General features: G+C 36.8%; 1 protein-coding gene across 8 annotated transcripts in view; it reads right to left on the reverse strand.

Annotated features, from left to right (window-relative positions):
* Positions 1-19,106, reverse strand: part of ZNF451 (zinc finger protein 451) — a 95,452-nt gene that overhangs the window by 52,586 nt on the left and 23,760 nt on the right. For all 8 annotated transcript variants that reach the window (XR_004968832.1, XR_004968833.1, XM_036317307.1 and 5 more), the window contains 2 exons: positions 13,270-13,395; positions 7,843-7,954 (listed from right to left, as the gene is read on the reverse strand). Coding sequence is in view for 6 of the 8 variants with exons in the window: in XM_036317307.1 (XP_036173200.1) it covers positions 7,843-7,954; positions 13,270-13,395 (238 nt within the window). In the remaining 2 variants the exon portion in view is untranslated. The remainder of the gene's footprint in view (positions 1-7,842; positions 7,955-13,269; positions 13,396-19,106) is intronic.

Here is a 19,106-nt window from a genome sequence, read left to right on the forward strand (position 1 = left end):
ATGAATAAAGAACTGTAAAATTGCCAGGAGGATTCTAACATAAAGGTAGTTTGACTATTGTTTCTCTTTTATTATTATTTCTTATGGATTGTTTCAATTGGATGTCTTAAATATTTCATACAACAGAAAACTAGGTATTTTTTTTTAAATACTATTTTAAAAATTGATTTGAGAGGAAGGAGGAGAAAGAGACAAAAAGAGAAAGAAAGAGGAGAAACAATGTGTGAGAGAAAAGCATCAATCGGCTGCCTTCCGCATGCATCCGATGGGGGATGGAACCCGAAACCTGGATGGGTATGTGCCTTGACTGGGAATCAAACCTACAACCTTTTGGTGTATGGAACACTCCAACCAACTGAGCCACACCAGCCAGGGTGCGTATTTATCTTTATGACAGTTTCTACAAAGCCCGTAAGCATTTTAACTAGAGAATTTTATCCTTTTAACATCATCTAGTTTTAAGATCTCCAAATAGTTATATATGCTTAAGGTTTCAACTGCCTTTCTGCTCTTTTAGTCCTTCTGGGGGGAAAAACCACTACTAAAAGCTCCCAAAATACTTATAAATGTGTTCTGCCAACAAACAATGAACAGTACAGCATTAATCATATTTTAATCTTAAAGAGGCAGTAAATGACAATATGCCTTTTTATTTTTAAATTTTTAATGCAGTCAGAATTAGGACAATTTTTATTTATTGTCCATCCACATTCCAGATGTCGTACATTATGACCTTTATTTGGCTAAACAGAGGCTCTGGCTAATAGAGAAAACAATCAGTTGAAAGAAAATAAGCTTTACCCATGGAAAGGCAAAGTACAGAGAAATTTAAACAGCTCTTTTCCTTAAATAGTATGCAGTGGTTCTCAACCTTCCTATGCCACGACCCTTTAATACAGTTCCTCATGTTGTGGTGACCCCCAATTTCATTGTTACAGATTGAGCATAATTAAAGCATAGTGATTAATCACAAAAACAATTTGTAATTATATATGTGTTTTCCGATGGTCTTAGGCAACCCCTGTGAAAGGGTTGTTCGACCCCCAAAGGGGTCGCAACCCACAGGTTGAGAACCGCTGGTATAGAGAGTGCAGTTTTTAAGTTATTAAGTATTGAAATGTATGCAAACTGGCCTAACTGTAAAGGTCTATAAAAGGTAGATTTCTAAAGTTAGAGCAATTATAAAGTACTTAAACTATTTCTAATCAAAAACTGAATTATAATAGTTGGATACTTTGGAATAGATTGAGTCCCTTAATGTTACTGAGAAGTAGAATCTCACTTTTTTAAAATTAAAGGATACACTGTCATCTCTGTTTTCCTCAGCTATACACTCTTCAAAGACCCCGACATTCTCTAAAGCCCATTTGGGAAAGATAAATACCAAATATAGCCCAACACTAAAGCAGCTGTTCTAGCAATAGATCCCAACTTTCAGTTTTATAGTGTTGCAAGGACCAAGCAAAAAAGATGAAATAATCACATGAAAAGAGCAAAACTAAAGACCTAAACTCCAGGATTAAGCTTATCAGTCACTGATGTACCAGGTGTGACCTAAAGATATGTAAAAACACAGTTAACTGCCTCATTTGTTCCCACTTGGCCTGCTCAGGTAAATATACAAACAGATGCTCATGCATTCAATTTACAATGAATTAAAATATTCTGACAATCTGGAGGCAAGAGATTAGGCCTAAAGGGGCATATTACTGGCCCCTAACCATTCTAGACAGGACTTGAAAGTGTTAAAGTCATATGAGATAAATGATTTTTAGAAGAGATCTTAGATGTGATAAAGCTCTCACTCAAAAAAGTCAATAAAACTTGCACGTTAAATAAGGGCATCACACACCCTTTCCTGCATAATTTCATGCATGTAGTTTCAGTCCATTTTCCTATCAAAATCATCCAGGAATCATCTCAAAACTACAGGTGCTCTAATTATCTCTGGGGTGAGGCCCAGGCATGTATTTAAAAGCTCCCAATTGATTCTGATGCAGCTAAGGTGAAACCAAAGAGCTAATCATTAACAACTACTGAGAAATGAATGCTTATCAAAAAAGATTTTTTAAATATATATTTTTTTTATTGATTTCAGAGAGGGAAAGGGAGAGATAGAAACATCAATAATGAGAGAGAATCACTGATCAGCTGCCTCCTGCACACCCCTCACTGGGGATCAAGCCCGCTACACAGGCATATGCCCTGACTGGGAATAGAGCCATGATTCATAGATTGATACTCAACCACTGGGCCATGCCAGCCGGGCTCAAAAAAGATTTTTAAAATAACCATAGCCTTGCCAGAGCCGGTTTGGCTCAGTGGATAGAGCGTCGGCCTGCGGACTGAAAGGTCCCAGGTTCGATTCCGGTCAAGGGCATGTACCTGGGTTGCGGGCACATCCCCAGTAGGAGATGTGCAGGAGGCGGCTTATCGATGTTTCTCTCTCATCGATGTTTCTAACTATCTCTCTCCCTTCCTCTCTGTAAAAAATCAATAAAATATATTAAAAAAATAAAATAAAATAAAATAACCATAGCCTTAAAAGAACACTCCAAAAAGCAAAACCATTTACCTTAATTTCTGAGTCACTTTTGCTAAAATAGGTCTGGAATATCAAGCAAGTCTTTTATAGAGCTGAATGAAGTCACATTTGGAGCCCAAGTTCTAGGCTTATATTCTGTGTTCATGTGCAAACATTTATATAGCCTCCTTTGGTAAAATATTTAACCAATATTTATTGAGCATCTCTATGCTGAGCATTCTTTTTAGGCACTCACACAAAATAGGATTAGTAAGCATTGGTCTCCATTGCCACAGAGCACAGGATAAAAACTATATGAGAAATGAATAAAGCATTGTAGGATCAAAGAATGCTAAGCAACCAAACTTATCCTATCTAATAAAAGAGTAATATGCAAATTAACCATCACTCCATCACAAAGATGGTGGCGGCCACGGAGCTGGAGCGAGCAGGAGGCTTGGTTGCCCCCGGCGATGGAGGAAGCCAAGCTTCCCACCTGCCCTGGCCAGCCCTCGGCTCTGCTCAAGGCTACAAAGTTTCAATTATAGAAGATAAATAAATCCCAGATACAAGCTTCCAGCCCATAGGGGTGGCCAGCCTGAAAATGGCCCTCAGCCCCTCACCCAGGCTGGCCACACCCCCAGCAGGACCCCCACCCTGATCTGGGACACCCTTCAGAGCAAACCAGCCAGCCACCACCTGTGCACCAGGCCTCTATCCTATATAATAAAAGGGTAATATGCAAATTGACCCTAACAGCAGAAAGACTGGGAATGACTGGTCACTATGACACACACTGACCACCAGGGGGCAGACACTCAATGCAGGAGATGCCCCCTGGTAGTCAGTGCGCTCGCACAGGGGGAGCTCTGCTCAGCCACAAGCCAGACTGACGACTGCCAGCACAGCAGTGATGGCGGAAGCCTCTCTCGCCTCCTCAGCAGTGCTAAGGATGCCCAACTGCAGCTTAGGCCTGCTCTCCACTGGCAAATGGACATCCCATGAGGGCTCCCGGGCTGCCAGAGGGATGTCTGACTGCCAGCTTAGGCCCGATCCCCCCTGGGGAGCAGGCCTAAGCCAGCAGGTCTATCCCCCAAGGGGTCCCAGACTGCGAGAGGGCACAGGCTGGGCCGAGAGACCCCCCGCCAAGTGCACAAATTTTTGTGCACCGGGCCTCTAGTGTAGAATAAATACTAATAAACCTAGCAGCCTCTGGTGGTGAGTATTACCTGTGGGGCTATTTCCACAGGCAAGTAAGAAGAAAAAAAGAGGAAAAGGCATTTAAAAGGAGGATGGGGTGAAGTTGGAATTTGCCAAGCACAAACAGATTAGGTGGCAATAAGGAAATACAGTTTCAGGGAGTGGCCAAGTGTCAAAATATCTACAAATTACTCTATTTTATAAGTGGTAGTTTGACTATTTTTAAAAAGTCCTCTAAAAACTAACTTTAGAACAAGATATCCAGGTTCAAAGTTGAGCATTGCATGCATTTCTAAACAGATATTTAGATATTTCTAATGACTTTTTGCAATTAAACCTCCTGCTGAATTAAATCCACAGCTAAGGTTTATGTGGATATCTCAAGCCTTTAAGACAGTGGTTCTCAACCTTCTTAATGCCGAGACCCTTTAATACAGTTCCTCATGTTGTGGTGACCCCCAACCATAAAATTATTTTTGTTGCTACTTCATAACTGTAATTTTGCTACTGTTATGAATCGTAATGTAAATATCTGATATGCAGGATGTATTTTCATTGTTACAAATTGAACATAATTAAAGCATAGTGATTAATCACAAAAACTATGTAATTATATATTGTGAAATATTTATTTCTAATTACAAATAAATGAAATTTTGTCCTGAAGCATGGTGTAGTATGGGTAACAACAGTCTTAATATAACAACAGTAAACTACAATGCTACATTTTGCGACAGTATGTTTAAAAAGGCAACGTCAGCGGGAAGGTTGAGATTGCTTCTTTCTCACCAGATCAGAAATTCTTGGGGCAGTCTTTGCAAGAGCACAACGAAGATCATCTTCCACAACAAGTCTACTTCTGTATTTAGACTTGATAACCAACAAGCTGGAAAACCCTGTTTCACAAAGATATGTTGTTGGAAATGGAAGGAGAAGGTGCAACACAGTCTCAGACAGAACAGGATATGACCGCAAACACTTGATCCAGAATTTTGTAACTGGCATTGTAGGGAAATCAGTTCTCACTGCATCATTGTTAATAAGTTCAATGAACTCTTGTGCTGTCTCAGGAACATCTTCAACTTTGACTGTGAATGGGCTTCTGGCAAGTGCAAATGGCGTGTCAGGTAGATTTGGAAAGTACGATGAAATTTCGTCTGCAAGCATGTGCAAGTGTTCTTTCACAGAAATTATCATCATAATCCTTTTGTCTGGTTCAATGTCATGTTCCTCAAAGAAAGCAGATAAGGTAGGCAACATGTAAATCTTATTTTCATCCATTTTTTTTTTTTTTGCCAAAGCTGAAGTTTCATTTGGAATGATCAGATCTTTTCAGACAAATCGAGGCATGTTGTATTTGGTCCTTGCAGTGATAAATTTAACTCGTTCAAGATGGCAACCAAATAAGCTATTTTCTGCAGTTCACTTTTATTGCTGAAAAGTGCTTTGAACTGCGGTCTTGCTTTCTGATTAAAAAACGTTTTGAGTTCATCACAAAGCTCAAAAACACATTTTAAAATTTTTCCTCTCGACAACCATCTTGATTCAGTGTGAAATAGCAGAACATTGTTCAGCACATCCAACTCGTTGCACAGTTGCGAAAACAGTCGACAGTTTAAAGTGCTCACCTTTACAAAATTGACACAACTTATGACACTTTTCATTACTTCTTGTAACTCTTGTGGCAGCGTCTTCATTGCTAATATTTGCTAATGAATCATACAGTGAGTTCCGATGACTTTTGGTGACTCATTCAGTACCAAACGTTGAAATCCAGATCGACATCCTAGCATAGCTGGAGCACCATCTGTGCAAACACCACAAACCTTTTCCCAAGAGATTTTATGCTCTTTCAGAAATGAACCAACTGTGTCAAATACATCACATGCAGTAGTAGTCATTTCAAGAGGTTTGCAAAAAAGAAACACATCTTTAAAGTCGCCATCATTAATATACCTCACGTAAACCAGTAACTGTGAACAGTTTGCAACGTCTGTAGATTCATCAAGCTGGATACTAAATATTGGAAGTGGAGCAGATTTAATTTCCTGGATTACCTGATCAAGAATATCAGCAGACATGTCATCTATTCTTCTGCAGACAGTGTTAGAGAAGGAAATTGCACTCAATTTCGAAACAAATTCGTCTCCGATCATAACTTGAACAATGTCTTTGGCCGCTGGCAACAGTAAATCCTCAGCAATGGTGTGAGGTTTCATAGCTCTGGAAATTTTGAGTGCCCTCAAATATGAAGCTTCAATGGCTGCTACGTTTTGTTTGTGGTACTTGCCACCAGTGTCAAGTCTGGCTTTCTTGAGTCCATCAGCTTTGCTTCTAAAGTAGTTGGTATCCTTGCCAGCAAAGCTCGGATGCTTGCTATCAAAATGGCGTTTTAGTTTGTTCGGATTCATAGATTCGGCTGATAGAACTTCACAACAAATAACACATCACGGTTTCTCAATTCCTGCTGTAATTATTGAGGTAAAACCATACTGTAAAAAATCCTCACTATATTTTCTTTTCTTAACGTTCTTCTCTACAAGAACCATTGTCATGGGATAGTTTGCTAATGAAAATAATATATAATAATAGCTTTAATAATACAAAAGATGATACATGGCATAGTTCAGTCAATACAGTGCATTAAAGTTTCCTATGATTTACCATTCTCTGTGTTGTTGTTTTTTACATACCTGTTACTATCACAAGGGGGCAGTATTCACATTAACCACAGCTGAATATAAAAAGAAAGATCAGCATCCCGATTAAGTTCCCATGGTACAGATCTTTTTTTGCAGTAGTTGATGATTTTACAGTACATGATTTTACATTTACCCAGTAATCATAATTCATGAAGTGTCGTTTTACATCCAATACTACTGCTTTCTACACAGAAGCTGCTCTCGACACATGTGTAGCTGGTCTGCATAAGTACATTATGGCGCCAACCCTGTCACATATACCTGTAATTGTACCAGGTGTATGTGATGGGGTTGGCTCGATGATGTCATCACGCCCGGTACTCATATGTGGGCATATCTTCATTTGGGCAAACCTACCTTCAGACGGATAGAGGAATAGTGTCTCGGTTCCTATGACCATGGAAAATATGTGTTTTCTGATGGTCTTAGGTGACCCCTGTGAAAGGGTTGTTCGACCCCCAAAGGGGTCATGACCCAAAGGTTGAGAACCACTGCTTTGATGGCTTAGTGGGTCTTCTACAAGACAGACTAGAAAAGTTGCCATGGAGGAACAGTTCTACTAGCTTTTAAAAATTCCACCAAATTATTTAGTAAGGGAAAATGCTTTACAGTGAGATTTCCAGGAATGTCAGGTCTGCAAAGAGTTAGTGAAGAAGAGGCTACCCAATGCTTTAGATGAGCCTCCCATGTAGACACTTACAGAATATCTACATAGGCTGCACTGACAAATATGTAAACACTCATCCTTTAAATCTCAGCTTAAATTCCATTTCCTCAGAGAAGCTTTTCCTGACCTCAAGTGACCTGTTACACAGCCTCCCATAGACACATATACTATTTCATGTAATAACTATGAAATCATAAATTATTAAATGAGCAATATCTAAATACTGCGGTTCTCAACCTGTGGGTCACAATCCCTTTGGGGGTCAAACAACCCTTTCACAGGGGTCGCCTAAGACCATCGGAAAACACATATATAATTACATATTGTTTTTGTGATTAATCACTATGCTTTAATTATGTTTAATTTGTAACAATGAAAATACATCCTGCATATCAGATATTTACATTACGATTCATGACAGTAGCAAAATTACAGTTATGAAGTAGCAGCGAAAATAATTTTATGGCTGGGGGTCACCACAACATGAGGAGCTGTATTAAAGGGTCTCGGCATTAGGAAGGTTGAGAATCACTGTCTAATGAGCTCAAGGATGACCTATACTATTTACACTCAAAATATACTTTTGCCAAAGTAGGAAAGTAATTGGTAAAGTAGGCCATTATTAAGATTCACTAAAATTAATTGTCAATACTTTATATATTCATTAGCAACCGAATAAATGAACATAATGTTTTAAAACTGTAGAGAAGCTAGGGAACCTTCATGTTCCACTCATCTCTAAAGAGTACCTGGCATTTTTAGCCACTGGTCCACACACAGTCTTGCTGCTTCTGTATCAGAATGTCCTCGAATAAATTCCAATTCTTGCAACCCATGAGCATGCTGAAAATCAACTTTTTCCTAAAGATATTAAGAAAAAAATCAATCAACTATGATTACTAATCTGGTTTCCTTGAGAAAAGATTTTGACATATAAGTCACCAGTAAGTACTGATTACCCTTTATCCTTGGAACTCCACACCTAGGTCCCAAAACAAAGGTTCATGCTCTAACATGTTGATCTAATGTTATCTACATCTGCACAAAGTTCACTACAACCTATATCTACCAACAATAGGGCACTCGTTAAGTAAATTATGGTAAATACATTTCATTAAAGTCAATAGAAACACTAACCACTTTTTTAATGAAGTAGAAACATACTTTTGGTATCAAGCAAGCCACCAAGTAGTATAAAACAAATAAGACCAAATATAAACAAAGATTAATATCAAGATATGTGTAACTTTATCTGCAGAGGGGAACAAGGCTGAAAATAAATATATTAAATTCAATGGCTAAATCTCAGAATGGAGATATGATTAGTTGCATTTTTAAACTTATGTACTTTTTTTAATGATTTTTTTATTGATTAAGTTATTACATATGTGTCCTTTATCCCCACATTACCCCCTATCCCCCCCCACTCATGCCCTCACGCCCCTGTTGTCTGGTTCCATTGGTTAAAAACTTTTGTACTTCCCCCCCAATTTTTCTTTTACAGGGTGGGGCAAAGTAGGTTTATAGTTATTCATATGAAAAATAATACAATAATAAATAAATAATAATACAAACATAAACTGTTTCTCATACTCACAACTGTAAAGCTATTTTTGTCCCACCCTGTACAGTATGAAATGAAGAGAAGCCTATTAAATAGTTGTTCAGTGAATAACATTACTTTGAGCAGACACTTAATTAGTACTTAATATATGCCAATATAAAGCATTTATTGCCACCTAGATCAAGGATTGGCAAACTTTTTCCATAAAGGGCCAGATAGCAAATATTTTAGGCTTTGTAACACAAACAGTCTCTATTGTAACTACTCAACTCTGCTACTGTAGCATGAAAGCAGCCATAGATAATATGTAAACAAATGGGCATGGCTATGTTCCAATAAAAATTTATTTACAAAACAGACAGCAGAGCAGGCCAGTGCAAACCACTAAATTATATACTTCAGACTGTTAAGAGTCTCTAAATCTTTCTAGTTAGATTACCTATAAATCTACTTGCATATTCTCTAATCATGCTGTATCTAACCATTAACACTTATTAACCACCTACCATGTGAGGAACTTCTCACAATAACTCCGTGATAGGTACTATTGTTCCCACTTTATTTTTTTAATATATTTTGTTATTGATTTTAGAGAAAAGGGGAGAGGAGGAGGGAGATGAGAAACATCAATGATGAAAGAGAATCATCGGTTGGCTGCCTTCTGCACACCCCCCCAATGGGGACCGAACCAGCAACCTGGGCATGTGCCCTTGACCAGAATTGAACCTGGGACTCTTCAGTCCACAGGCCAACATTCTATCCACTGAACAAACCGGCTAGGGCTATTGTTCCCATTTTATAATGGGAAACTGAAGTAAACCAAGGTCAAATAAATTGCTGAAGGATAAGTAACAATTCCAGGATTTAAATTCTTGTAATATGATAGTAGGATCCATGCACTTAAACAGTATTGTGTCTCAAAAAGCTTATATTCTTAACAAGAAATGACAAATTCATTTTCAAGACATAGGTCAGAATAATGAATGGCCTAGTTAGCAATAACAGGATCTTCTGTCAAGAAGAGTAAGTAGAAGGATAGGGAGATTCAAAATTTTCATCTGAAAAAAATCTTACAATATTGTTCAAATACAGCTATAGAAGACATATTCTCAAAGATGTTAATATGCATTGTTATATTAAAAAATCCTCTGTATCAACTTAAGTATAGAAACACTAGAGGCCCGGTGTACGAAATTCGTAGGGCGGGGGGGGGCGGGGGGGTGTCCCTCAGCCTGGCCTGCACCCTCTACAATCTGGGACCCCTCGGGGAGTGTCCGACTGGCAGTTTACAGGGATCGGGCCTAAAACTGCAGTCAGACATCCCTCTCACAATCCAGGACTGCTGGCTCCTAATGGCTCGCCTGCCTGCCTGCCTGATTGCCCCTAACTGCTTCTGCCTGCCAGCCTGATAGCCCCCTAACTGCTCCTCTGCCGGTTTGATTGATGCCTAACTGCTCCCCTGCTGGCCTGATCATCCCCAACTGCCCTCCCCTGCCGACCTGATCTCACCTCCAACTGCCCTCCCCACAGGCCTGATCTCACCCCCAACTGCCCTCCCCAGCCAGCCTGATCGCCCCCAACTGCCCTTCCCTACTGGCACAATGGCCCCCAACTGCCCTCCCCTGCAGGCCTGATCTCACCCCCAACTGCCTGCCCCAGGTGGCCCAATGGCCCCCAAACTGCCCTCCCCTGCTGGCCTGTTCACCCAAGTGCCCTCCCCTTCCGGCCATCTTGTGGCAACCATCTTGTGACGTCACGCAAGGACGTCGTGCGACGCCACCTCGGCTTTTATTATATAGGATTGGTTTTAATATCAAGTTTAAAAGGCTCCTTTCCTGCAGGACTTCCAAAGCGTTAAGGTACTATAACATGCCTGTGGTTTTTCATCCATAGAGTATGCAGTATCCCAACTTAGTAAATCACTTATTACTTTTTTTCAAAGTATATCCTACAGGATCAGTGTTCTGAATAACATGCTATGGGAAACAAAGATAGTCTATCCAAAGAAAGCAATATGGCAAACTTCCAGGAGGCTATAAAGATTTTTTTCTTATTTACAAAATTAAACATGATGTATTGACATTCCTTACAAAAATCTATCACAGTAAAAACCTTTAAATTAAATTACCATATTGATGTTAAATATTACTGCATGCCAGCAAGTAGTCTACTTATTTTAAACAATGCCAATAATTTTTTTGAAGTTTTTAAAAAATGTTCTTTGCCATTTCTCACAATAGAATTTTAACTCTGTGGCCTAAGTCAATGCTAAAAAAAGTTTGCTGGCTGAAATCATCTCCAAATGTGCCGCCCTTTTTTCTATATCACAAAGCTACTTCCATAAACTTTAGGGTTACATTACTTCTTGCACGTCATCGTAACTCCTGAAATATCAATAAGCTAAGCTGGTGGCTGGTTATCTAGTCAGCACAGCACATTATCTCTGAATGTTATTTATCCAACAAACACTTAAATGAATTTTCTTTTTCTTTCATTTAACATCATGAAGATGGACAATCCATTTTAATAGTGAGACAACATTCACAAATATATTTTTTTACTCAGAGTTATTTATCAACCACTAGAATTTTTCAATAATTATTTTTTTAAAATTTTTTAATTGATTTCAGAGAGGACAGGAGAGGGAGAGTGAGATGGAAACATCAATGATAAGAAAGGATCATCGATTGGCTGCCTCCTGCACGCCCCACACTGGGACTGAGTCTGCAACCCAGGCATGTGTCCTGACCGGAATTGAACCAGTGACCTCCTGGTTCCTGGGTTGACGCTCAACCACCGAGCCACACCTGGCTGGGCAAGAATTATTTTTATTTCAGTTTCATTATCTTCCTTTCTGGGTAGTTTGTTTTTGTTGTCTGGCATCTAGTTTTTAAAACAAAAAAAAACAAAAAAACTTATCCATGTTTTAAAAAAAAAAACTTATCCAAATAGGAACCAAAAAAAATCATGTATGGATAACAATCAATGAGCTAAAGCATCTGTGTCGATCAGCTTCTCTTAGAAAACATAAATTTATTCTTTACAGTTGGTTAAACAAAAATTTCAAAAAACTTTCTTCAATGCTAAGGTAAAGTCTTTAATATAACAAATGAACACAGATGGAGGTTAAAACTTCCCTTGAGAAAACCCTTGGTTGTCATAGTGACTATAAGATTCTGAACTCGTCATGAAAGTTTTATTATCTACTAGAGGCCAGATGCACAAATTCGTGCAGGAGTGGCATCTGGTCGGCCTGCCCCAATCGGGGCCGATAGGACCAGGCAGGCCAGAAGAAGGGGCCCTAGATGGTTGGCAGGCTGGCCCCACCCCCTGGTCAAACTCTGGTTGAAATCCCAGTAGAGGAGACAATTTGCATATTACCCTTTTATTATATAGGATGTGTTCATTAACATTGCCTGGGAAAAGAAGCTAGGCTAGCATTACTCAGGAAATCTGCAGAATGGGAGGATAGCTCGAAAACCATATCTCTCTCAAAGAGATTTTCCCCATGACCCATAAGCAACACATTTAACATAGTTTTGGGAAAGAATCTTCCTTAAAGTTAAATCATGTTTCTACCAGAAAAGAAATAATCCTATTTTTTAAATATCACTATCCACTAAATATCATAAATATACAATTAGAAGACTATGCTCTAATTTAATTGGTATTACATGATAAAGTTAAAGTCCCCAAATAAACCTAGTTCTAAATTTAAAGATTAATTATTCTATATCAAATTAGGGTATACTAAAACACAAGCTATAGAAATATATACATTCCTTTATAATAACCAATGAATAAGTAATGAAAGAAAAAAAAAAACAGATGTTAAGATTATAAAATCATAGAACTTATCCCAACCTGGAAGATCATCTCCAACTGTTTCCCTTTACAGATTGAAGCTCAAAGTCTATAAAAGGTAAGTGATCTGCTAAAATCCAAACAGCTATTGGAGGAGCCCTCATTTCAATTTCCATTTTTAAAATCCTACTATGAAGCTTATATTTTTACCCAACTCATCAACATTCTACTCCTAATAGACATTTATCAATATTGAGGGAGTTTTATAAGTAATTTCATTTGGATCTTTCTTAAGCAAGTCAAGGAAAATATATTCCACGAGATTCTAAATTAGGCTTCACTTTCCACATAGCAGCTCTTCTACAACCCTGATTCAAATTTATTTCTTTTAGTAATCGATTTAATCTGAAAGGACAGGCTGAAATCTGAGAAAGTGGACTGTCTCTATTTAGTAGAAAATAACCTTTCAACAGTTTATACATACAAATCTGATAAACAATTTTCACTCTTGTGATAAAGTAACCAGAAACACTTTAATTGCTCATTTGCTTTGAGTAATCAAATGATTTTTAATTTCCAAAAATAAAATCCACTAACGTAATGCTTTTTTTCCTATATACATATATGATCAGAATCTATCAAACTAAAAACAGAGATGTAAAAAGCTATTATGAATTACTACTAAGTTGATGTCTAGAATCCACACTGAACATGGATTCAATTATTCATTTATTACAAATTTCTCTTTACAAATTTATTATAAACAATTCTATAATTTGGTAAAACACCAATTAAAATAGCCACATACCCTGAATGCTCTATTCTTCTCTTCTTTCTGCTGTTTCTCCACTTCAACATGGCGGGCTAGACGAGCCAGAGTTAAGGCAACTTTATCCTTCTGGTGGTCAATATGGTCTTTATGTTTAACATTACCCTATAATTAAAAAACAATTTTCATTCCTTTTAACCAATTTAGCTTTGGGATAACATATATCCATTTACAAAAGAGTTGTTGCACTAAAGAACTACTTACCTTTACCACTATCAAATGTCTAAGAAACTGTCTTGTATATCTTATACTTCATGTGTTATTTTGTAGGTCAGCCAATCATCCACGAGCACCTTTGTTTTCAAAGTTAGATAAACTAGCTGGTAGGACATTTATCATCTTTATTTACTTTATCATCATCTGGATATTGAAAAGTTGGGCATTGCTTTGTGCTGAGTCTATAAGGTAATGCCATCAAGCCATTAGTTTACAGTCAAAAAGTACAAACATCCTTGGCTCTAGTTTTTCAGCAATGCCAGGACAGTATTTATTTAAGAGAAACTATTGATTTAAAAAAGTAGATCAAACTTCCAGTTCCCAGTCCAACATGTAAGGAGCTTAGAAGTTGCCATTCCATCCTAACAATGATCAAAAAGCTGAACAAACTGGTAAGTCAACATCTCTGAAATTCATCAAAGTGAGGTGACAGTACTGAGAGATGGGGGAGGGGAGGAGGCAAATTCAAAGAATCACAACTTAGTAGAGAGGAAACCCATGAGTAGAAACTACAGCAGGAACCGCTACTGAGTAGGAAAACCTGAACTATAATTGATGAATTGCTTGAAGCTCAGTGTGGATAAGACGGAGAGTTAAAAACTCCAGGGGGATCCAGTCATGGGAGACCCTCACACTTTTGTGAATTTACCTCCAGGAGTTTTACCAGGTTCTCACATTGAAAACTGGACCAAAATCCCCTAATGCTGTCAATAGCTGGGAGGAATATGCCAGATATTTCTCTTCTTAACAAGGTCTGTGCTCAAGAGAAACTTTTACCAGAGTCTAACCCAGGGGTGGGCAAACTTTTTGACTCGAGGGCCACAATGGGTTCTTAAACTGGACTGGAGGGCCGGAACAAAAGCATGGATGGAGTGTTTGTATGAACTAATATAAATTCAAAGTAAACATCATTACATAAAAGGGTACGGTCTTTTTTTTCTTTTCTTTTTTTTTAGTTTTATTCATTTCAAACGGGCCGTAGTTTGCCCACGGCTGGAACCTGTTAGAGTTTTATCAGAGCTTAACAAACCTGCTGGAAGGGAAATACCCAACTTCAACTCCCTTCCGCTTTCCACATAGGAGAAGGGAAATACCCAATCCAGGCCCCTCTAACTAGCTTGCCCCACTGAGGGGATGGACTCAGAAGCACTGCTGAAGTTCAGTCCCAGGACACAGGCTCACCAAGACGAAGTCCTAATCACAGGATTAAAGAATGGCACCACTTCTCCCATACCTTACCACTATATTACTAAAGGCCTAGTTACCAGTTTCTTTTACTTAGTACATTATGTCCACCATTCAAGAAAAAATTACAAGGCAAAAAACAGTCTGAAGAGTCAGAGCAAGCACAGAATGGCAGACATGGCAGGGATGCTGGAATAATCAAATCAGGAATTTAAAACAACTTTGATTAATATGCTAAGGGCTCTAATGGAAAAATGGCAACATGCAAGAACAGATGTGTAATGTAAGTGATATGGAAATCCTAAGAAAGAACCAAAGAGAAATCTGGAGAGATTTTAAAAAATACTCTAATCAAAATGAAGAATGCTTTGATAGACTGGCTACTGCACACTTTGCACTTAAGGATATGTCAAAAGAAACTTGCAAAACTGAAAAACAAAGAGAAAAAAGACTAAAAAATGCAACAGAATATCCAAAAACTACTCCAAAAGATATAATATATGCATAATGGGAATAATGGAAGAAGAAAGGGATAGAAAATATAGGAAACAATAATAACTTTGAATTTTCCCAAGTCAATGTCAGACACCAAACCACAAATTAAGGAAGAAATAAATCCCTCTTTGTTCACAGATGATATGATCTTCCTAAGAAAAACGTGCAAATAAAATAAGCAAAGTTAGGGGTGAAGTATCCTGTATAATTAGATGTTTACAGCAGCTTTATGAATAACTGCCAAAACTTGAACACAACCAGGATGTCCTTTAGTAGGTGAATGAATAAATTGTGGTACATCCAGGTGATGAAATATTATTCTTTCTGAAAAGAAACAAGCTATCAAGGCATGAAAAGACATGAAGGAAACGGAAATACGTATCACTAAAGGAAACAAGCCAATCTAAAAAGGCATGATTCTAACTATATGGAATTCTGGACAAGGCAAAACTATAGTGATAGTAAAAAAAGATCTGTAGTTGCCAGGGGCTTTGTGGGAAGGGAGAGAGGGATAAATTAGCTAAGTACAAAAAAATTTTAGGGCAGTAAATTATTCTGTATAATACTATAAAGGTGGATACTTGTCATTATATATTTGTCCAAAGCCACAGAATTACAAGAGTGAACTCTAATGACTTTCGGTGATAATGATAGGTCAATGTAGGTTCATCAATTATAACAAATGTACCACTATATTGGGGGATGTTGATAATAGGGGAAGCTATGCATGTCTGGAAACAGGCAGTATATGGGAAATCCCTGTACCTTCATCTGAATTTTGCTGTGAACCTAAAATTTTTTAAATAAATAAATAAAATCTTAATTTAAAAATTTTTCTATTAGAGCCCAGCTAGTGTGGCTCGGGGCTGAGTGTCGACCCTCTCTAACCAGGAGGTTATGGTTCCACCCCTGGTCAGGACACATGCACAGGTTTCCGGCTCGATCCCCAGTAGGGGTTGTGCAGGGGGCAGCTGATCAATGATTTTCTCTCTTCATTAATGTTTCTATCTCCCTCCCTTCCTCTCTCTGAAATCAATAAAAATCTATTTTTTTAAAAAAGTAAAAATGATTCCTTTAAAAATATGTAAGTAAAATCTAGCAGGTATAAATAAAAATGTTAATAGTTATTTTTGTCTGGAGAGTTTTCTCTTTTTTAAATTCTACTTTCTAATATTTCTACAATCAGCAATGTAATAAAATTAACAAAATTTCACTTATCAATGAACAAGACTGTGTAAGGACAAAAACTGTTGAGAATCCCAATCTCTTGTTTGAAAATGTAATGGATTTGGCTTAAATCACTAATTTATGCCTTATAAAACTACATTTAACGTATACTCTTCATAAAGACAGATGAAAATTTTGTATTTAGAAGGAACATAATCTAGTAGTAAATTGTATTTTTTTCCCTCTAGATTTTTGTCTCTAATAATGTAATAAGTAGGTTACATTACTTTCCAAACCTAACAAATAGATATTAAGCAAGAATTAGGGTAAGTCATTTTCAGTTCAACAGGCTTAATGGCTACTGAGTAAATATTTTTACACAGTTCTGATGTCAAACACCATTACTATTTTAAAGCAAAAAGCATTACTAAAACATACTCATAAGTGTGTATTTTCCTTTATTTACATATATGCTTTTAAAAAATCCAAAGCACATGTACTGATTTGTATTTTAAAATGTATTTAAAATATTAAAAGTACATATAGTCAAATTAAAAGTTAAAACTTAAAACTTAAAAGTATTATTCAACTTAGACCTGACCTACTGCTTTTCTGGTTTGGATTTTAAATATAGAAAGTAAAATCATTAGCTTTTCCTATCATAAATATAATTCCTCAATGTTTAATAGATTTATTCAAAAGGAAGCTAATTAAGTCACAAAGAAATTTTATTAGAACCCAAATTTCTGTTCAACTGTCTAGTCTTCATTAATGCATACTGAAATGACTTTATGAGTTGACTTCCTTTTAATATTGGTCTGCGAATGCCTATTTCATTAAATATTCACTCTCAATCCCAAAATGTATTATAGAATAGAAAATTAAGTGCCACATGCTTGTCAACCCCACTTTGGTATTACAAACTGGTATTGAATGCTGAAAAAATTGGCTATAAACTGTTTTATAAAACTTTTCAAAGAAGGTCTCTTGAATAATTTTCTCAAATATTTTCTTATTTTTATACTAATTTTTGAGGTAAACTTGGTATATAACACTATATTAGTTACAAGTATACGGTGTAATTTGATCTTTGTATACACTACAAAGTAATCACCAAAATAAGTATTGTAACCAACTGTCACCATACAATTGAAGTCCCTTCACTCATTTTATCCATCCTCCAACCCCCAAACCCTTCCCCTCTGATAACCACCAACCTGTTCTCTGTATAAGTTTTGTTTTCATTTTTTAAAGATTGCACATACAAGTGAAATCAGACAGTATTTGTCTAACTTACTTCACTGAGTATTATTTCAGTGTGTGTGTGTGTGTGTATCACATTTTCTTAATCATCCATCAACAGACACTCAAGTTGTTTCTATACCTTGGCTACTATAAACAATGCAGCAATGAACATATGGGTGCATATACTGCTTTTAATTAGTATTTTGGGGGACTTACTTTTCTCAAATTCTCAGAAGTGGAATAGCTAGGTCATATGGTAGTGCTATTTTTAATTTTTTGAGGAATCTCCATATTGTTTTCCATAGTGGTTGCATCGATTTACATTCCCACAGTGTATGAGTGTTCCCCTTTCTCTCCATCTACTTTAACACTTATTTCTAGTCATTTTAATAATGGCCACCATTCTAACAGAAGTGAGGTAATAGCTCATTGTGGTTGTGATTTGCATTTCCCTGATAATTAGTGATGTTGAACATTTTTCAATGTGGCTGTTGTCCATCTGTAAGCCTTCTTTGAAAACTGTTCATATCTTCTGTCCATTTTTAATTGAATTGGGTTTTTTTGCTTTTAAGTTATTTATACATTTTGGATATTAACCCCTTATTGAATATATAATTTGCAAATATCTCCTCCAACTCAGTAGACTGCCTTTTCATTTTGATGGTTTCCTTTGCTGTGCAAATTTTTAGTTTGATATAGTCCCACTTGTTTTTCTTTTGGAGTCAGATCAGAAAGTAAATGACAAGACTGATGTCAAGGGGCCTGTTTCTTTCCAGGAGTTTTATGGTTTCAGGTCTTACATTCAAGTCTGTAATCAAACATTTTGAGTTAATTTTTGTGCATGGTGTAAGATAGTGGTCTAGTTTAATTTCTTTTGCATGTTGCTGTCCAGTTTTCCTACTACCACTTATTGAAGAGATTTTCTGTCATAAATTAATTGACCATATATATGTGGGTTTATTTCTGGGCTCTTTGGTTCCATTAATCTATGTATCAGTTTTTATGCCAAAACCATACTGTTTTGATTATAGCTTTGTAATATAGTTTGAAATCAAAAAGTGTGCTCTCTCTGTTCTTTTTCAAGATTACTTTGGCTATTCAAGGTATTTTGTGGTTCCATATAAATTTTGGACTTATTCTAGCTCTGTGAAAAATGCTGTTTGAATTAAATAAGAATTGCATTGAATATGTGTATGCACTGGATACTATGGACATTTTAATAATATTAATTCTTCTCATACATGTGCACAAAATTATCTGTTCATTTATTTGTGCATTCTTTAATTTCTTTCACCAATGTCTTATACTTTTCAGTGTAGAGGTCTTTCATCTCCCTGGTTAAATATATACCTAGGTATTTTATTCTTTTTGATGCAATTATAAATGGAATTTTTTTAATTTCTTCTTCTGATAGTTCGTTATTAGTGTATAAAACTTCTGTATATTAACTTTTTATCCTGCAACTTTAATGATTGAATTCATTTATTAGTCCTGTTTTTTTGCTGGAG

This window comes from Myotis myotis, unplaced genomic scaffold (assembly GCF_014108235.1).
Source record: "Myotis myotis isolate mMyoMyo1 unplaced genomic scaffold, mMyoMyo1.p scaffold_m19_p_7, whole genome shotgun sequence".
Classification (NCBI taxonomy): domain Eukaryota; kingdom Metazoa; phylum Chordata; class Mammalia; order Chiroptera; family Vespertilionidae; genus Myotis; species Myotis myotis.